Genomic DNA, 6000 nt, shown 5'->3' on the forward strand with positions numbered 1-6000 from the left:
TCAATGGGATTATTACAGATGAACAGAGGCGCATCCCTAGTTTTAAAATACACTGTATTATTGACTGTATAGCAACTACCTAAACCCAACAGATCATTGCGTAACCATCAAAAACTATACTTCCTATAGATTTTAGATTGGAATAAAAAATCAAATTAGAAAACTTATTTTATTTTTTCTGCAAGTAAATAAGAAAACTTAATTGAAGATTAGATGAGCAATAACACAAAAAATTGTATTTAATCTCTTAGATATTTTAAAATTTAAAAAGATAATTATAAAAAAAAATAGTATATATATAATTTTATTTATTTTTTATTTTTTTATTTTACAAGGTAAGAAGTGTTAGAAGTAGATAAAAAATGTTAGAAGTTAGATTAATAGATTTAGAAAATCGAAGCATGTGATGTTTTCGATAGGAAGAAAGGAGGAGGTGTGGAGAGAAAATAGGATAGATAGAATAAAATTGCTTTATTCGGTTGAGATGATATAAGAAAAGAAAGAAAAATAAGAAGGATAACAAATTTTCATCCGTAAAAAAATGGACGGAAAAAATGACGGAAGACAAGTGAATAATATATAAAAAAAATTAAATTAAATACTATTCTAAATTAAACAAGTTTTAAATTATAATAATATCCTTTAGAAATTACCATATTATATATATTATTTGATATAATAATAATTATAAATTTATTTTTTTCAACAAAAAAAATAAAATACATAATCTCTTCTCCTCTCCCTCTATTCAATTTTTATGAATCTCCAAAATTTGCATCCAATTATTTTGAGATAGCATAAAATGAAATAGTAATCATGAATATAGCTGGGGCTATCACTCTGTATGCTAGCAGAATCTGTAAATACTTTATTATTAGAACATCCGAGTGATTTCACAATGCGAAGCCACGTCATCCTTTAGGAGGTGCCCTCGGTTCTTACAATATAGGAACTTACCTCCACAAATTAATCTCAGAGCTGTCCAAATTAGGGTTAGGGCTTTAACCTTGTAAGGCTCTTTGGAGTAGTAAGATCAAACAATGGTGAAGCCTCGCAAAAAGTTATCTTTATCTGATAAGTGCCCTCAGTTCTTCAAAGTTTTTCTCCCGGGACGGAGCTCTCAACGACTGGTAATTCTTGCCCTCTTTTTCTTTCTTTTCTTTTTTTTTTCGGTGAAAAATCTTGTCCTCTATAACTTACAACTCTTTTGTTGAGTTCTTCAAATTTAGTTTTTAAGGTTGAACTAATTTCAATTTCAATTTGAATGTGCCAATTCAGTACTAAAAAATGTAGTATTTGTTTTTTTTAATTTATTTAGCCTCTGTAGTAGATATTGATCTAGACATATTTTGCTCTGACAAGTACAATGCTACCTTATATCAATCTGTATATCAATCTTCTACCAATTGATAAATTGTATTGCATGTTTCAATTTTTGTATACTTACAGCGAATTCCACCAGCATTCCTTAAGCATTTTGATGGAGTTTTACCTTCCAAGTCTATAATTAGGAGTCTTGCAAGCAGATCGTGGCGGGTTGAAGTGAAAGAAGTTGATAACAATCTGTATTTTGAAAAGGGTTGGCATGAATTTGTGAAAGACAATTCACTAGAGTTCGGAGATTTCCTAGTATTTTGTTATGGTGGTGATTCAATCTTTTTTGTTAAAGTATTTGGTAAAAATGGCTGTCACAAGGAGGATTGCATTCCCACTATGGAAGAAAATCAGATTACTGAAACCGGTGAGTAATTTAAGTTGTTTGTTCTGTTCATCATAAAATTTTACAACCTGTGCCTACTTATCATATATATTTGACATGTATCTCTCTCTCTCTCTCTCTATATATATATATATAATGCAGTGAAGGATGAACATTTGATGCTTGAAAACAATGGCAAGCAGCCAAAAACTAATAGAACTTTACATCGGAGGGGTCTCATGGCTGTTCAAGAGACTGATAAATCTCTGAAACCTCCTGGGAAGTTTCTCTCTTCATTCCCTTCCTTCCAAGTTGTTATGAAGAAAGCTTATGTGGACAAGAGTTTTATGGTAAGCTTATGACTGCTCAAATTCAATATATATATATATATATTCTTAATTTCTTACTACATGAGATGTTGATAGAACAAACTTAGTAACAAAGAAGGGAGATGAGGGACTTCCTCTTGCATTAGGTCACAGATAATTAGTCAGATTTTATATTAGTATTTTTCTAAATGGTATTATTATTAGATACTGATAGCATTAGAAACCAGAATACTTGTATGCAGCATTTACCAATTGGTAAAGTTTTGTGTAACTATCCCTCGGCCATTATTTGGATATGGTGCACTAACAAACATGCCTCAAAACTGGTAACTGTACTACTTGTGAATAAAATTTGTTATCATCATCGTCAATAATCAGGTTTTGATTATACAAATACAAATTTCTACGTTGTGCAAACTTACTTAAAAAAAACCACCTACATTGTGCAGCATATACCATTGAGCTTCGTCATGAGCTACATAAAAAATGGTAGACAGGATGCTATTCTTCGCGTTTCAGCAAAGTCATGGGATGTGAAATTGATTCGTCTTACGAATGGCGTATACAGGATTAGTAAAGGTTGGCGCAGATTTTGTAACGATAACGCACTGCAAGTGGGAGATGTTTGTGTCTTTGAGCTAATTGAGAGAGATGATTTTGTACTGAAAGTCTCTGTTTCGAGATCTATTAATTGAGTGATAGTTTGTTAATTCTATATGTTAATTTCATGAGAACACAATAATATCATCAATTGCATGATGGAGATAGCTAATTTTCAAGAGGTGGGTGAAGCTTCTCTCTATGTATATGCTTCTGTATCAGAAATTTATATGTTCGTTGTGATGTGTTTGATGATCATTCATTGACAGAGGCTAAACTGAAAATTGTATAATCATTGCCCCCACCCTAAGTCAAACAATTTTTTTCAACGGTTGCTGCTCTCACTCTCATGCTTGCCCACTCCCGCATTTAAATTTTGTTGTTTTCTCACTCCCGCTATGTGTGACGTAGCCCACTGCAAGAAGGTGATTAACATAATTTTGAATAGTTTCAGTGAGTTTGGATGCCTTTTACTCATTCAAGTAAAGAAGGAAAGGAGAGAATTTTTGAAGACATGCTTGTGCTCTTTTGGTAACCATAGATAGAACTCAGCTGAATCAACAATTGTTACACAGCCCCAGGGTTGTGTGTGTATATTATAATTTATACAGGTGTGTTAAGCTTTTTGAGCATAGACACCTTAGAACACGCATGATATATTCCATATTCAATTTGGCATCTTTGGCAAAAATCAGAGTAGTTAGGTGGATAATTGCAGAGGTTAATCCACATAAAATTTTGCCAATTCAATTTTACTATATTTGAGTAATGCCACTCAAGCTAACAAAGTAGGCCAACTAAACAATGAAATACTATAACCAATAGGCAAATTCATGCATGTTTTACATGATATATATACTCGTATTTATATAGGCATGTGATATATATAATCACGGGTGCAGATGTAAACTGCAGAGAGATCACGTACTGTCAGAGAAATAGAGAGGAGATACGGTGAGAGAGATCTGTCCGGAAAGAAGCAAAGGGTTTTTTTGTCTCTTAGTTTTTATTTATTTTTAGTTGTTGGTAGGAAAAGAATGGCTATTCCAAGAAGATGAATTGTCATTTCAACTTCTTCTTGGAATGACTGAATTCCTTGAAATGGCCATTTCGCATTTAAAAAGTACACCAAACAAGGTGGAATGACTTTTCCATTCCAGTCCAGCTTGCCAAACTAGGGATAAGTACAAAATACTCAAAACTTAACTATTTATTCTTAGAGCTATATGACCTTGACGTCCACAAAGTAATGAGGCAGTATCCAAATTAGTGTAGGTATTTTGGAGTAAGATCAAACAATGGTGAAACCTCCCAAAAAGTTCTCTTTCTCTGACAAGTCCCCTCAGTTCTTCAAAGTTTTTATCCCAGAACAGAGCTCTCAACGACTGGTAATTCTCCTCTTTGCTCTATAACTAGTAACTCTTTTGTTGGGTTTGGGATCTTAAAATTGAAATATATTCCCATGACCAATTGTATTGAATGTTTCAATTTTTGTATTCTTATAGCAAATTCCACCAGCGTTCCTTAAGCATTTCGATGGAGTTTTACCCTCCAAGTCTATAATTAGAAGTCATGCAAGCAGATCGTGGCCGGTTGAAATGAGAGAGGTTGATAACAATCTGTATTTTGAAAAGGGTTGGCATGAATTTGTGGAAGACAGTTCACTAGAGTTTGGAGATTTCCTAGTATTTTGTTATGGTGGTGATTCAATCTTTTTTGTTCAAGCATATGGGAAAAATGGCTGTCACAAGGAGGTTTGCATTCCCACTAGGAAGAAATCAATTGCATTTGTGCAAAAAAATCAGAAAAAAGAACCCAGTGAGTAATTTACATAAAATTTATGTTCATCATAAAATTTTACAACGTGTCTGCTTATCATATATAATTGACATATATATATGTGTGTGTGTGTGTGTGTGTGTGTGTGTGTGTGTGTAATGCAGTGAAGGAAGAACAGTTGATGGTTGAAGACAATGGCAAGCAGCAAAAAACTAGTAGGACTTCACGTGGGAGGGGTCTCTTGACTGTTCAAGAGAATGATAAAGCTCTGAAACCTCCTGGGAAGTTTGTGTCTTCATACCCTTCCTTTGAAGTTGTTATAATGTCAGCTTATCTGGAAAATAGATATATGGTAAGCTTATGATTGCTCAAATTCAACAATGTATATGTTGGATTATACTCCTTCAGATGTTGGTAGATTAAAATGAGTAACAAAAGAAGTGAGATGAGGGACTTCCTCTGCATTATTTGGATATGGTACACTGACAAATATGCCTCAAAACTAATAACTGTATGTACAAAGACTTGTGCATTAAATTTGTTGTAATCATTGTCAATAATCAGGTTTCATAATTTCTGCATTGTGCGAACTTACCAAAAGTAAACTTGTACATTGTGCAGCATGTACCAACGAGGTTTGTCAAGAGCTACATGAAACAGGGTAGACGGGATGTTATTCTTCGTGTTTCGGCAAAGTCGTGGGATGTGAAATTTATTAGCTATATGAATAGTCACAAGTTCAGTAAAGGTTGGGGCGAATTTTGCAAGGACAACACACTGCAAGTCGGAGATTCTTGTGTCTTCGAGCTGGTTGAGAGAGAGGATTTTGTGCTGAAAGTTTCCGTTTTTAGATATCTTAATTGAGTGAAGAAGATTTGATAACTAATGTTCAAGAGGCTGGTCAAGCTTCTCTCTATGTATATGCTTTTGTATCTGAAAGTTCTCTGGTCTTTATGTATGATGTGTTTGAAGAATGTGAAAAGGGTAATTTTGATTAGATTGGGTAAGTTTGGACACTTTTTTATTCATTCAACTACAAGAAGGAATGGAGATCATTCTTGAAGCATTGCAATTTGGCATATGTTTCAGCTCATTTGCTAACCCCTGAGATGGAAAAACTCTGAATTCAGTTGATCAAATTGCTTCACAATCCCTGGTTTGTGTGTGTATTTATACAGGGCAGAGCCAGAAATTTTCAATTGGGGGCTGAAGTAGTAATTTAAAATTTAAATTTAAAAATAAAATAAAATAATTTGAAACAATTTTTATTTCGGTGCATTTTTTGATGTACATTTTAAAAGCATATATTTTTATGTCATGAGAAAATTAAGTGGGGGGAATATTAGTTAACCTCCAATAAATGAGGTTGCAAATTGTCAGATATATATATATATTTTTTCTCACTTTAAATCATAACAAATAATATACATATATATATATATAAACACACACACAGATTATCTAATTTGTTTTGCAAGGATTATATAACACTTTATTATTATTATTATTATTATTATTATTATATTTGAATTTTTAAAGGCAAGACTAAAGACTCTGAAGGGTCTTCAGTAATTTCTTTAATCTTTTAACACA

The 6000-nt window shown here is 32.9% G+C and overlaps 1 protein-coding gene across 1 annotated transcript; it reads left to right on the top strand.

The window, feature by feature from the left end:
* Window positions 1-828: 828 nt before the first annotated feature.
* LOC132280778 (putative B3 domain-containing protein At5g66980) lies at window positions 829-5432 on the top strand. Its single transcript, XM_059782516.1, has 6 exons — window positions 829-1130; window positions 1450-1741; window positions 1862-2049; window positions 4134-4446; window positions 4572-4759; window positions 5029-5432. The coding sequence occupies exons 1-6, from the start codon at window positions 1041-1043 to the stop codon at window positions 5269-5271; spliced, it is 1314 nt and encodes a 437-aa protein (XP_059638499.1). The 5' UTR covers window positions 829-1040; the 3' UTR covers window positions 5272-5432.
* Window positions 5433-6000: the final 568 nt, after the last annotated feature.

Source organism: Cornus florida, unplaced genomic scaffold (genome assembly GCF_030987335.1).
Source record: "Cornus florida cultivar Cherokee Brave unplaced genomic scaffold, ASM3098733v1 CherokeeBrave_3.0.0_Hap2_Chr11, whole genome shotgun sequence".
In the NCBI taxonomy this organism is placed as follows: domain Eukaryota; kingdom Viridiplantae; phylum Streptophyta; class Magnoliopsida; order Cornales; family Cornaceae; genus Cornus; species Cornus florida.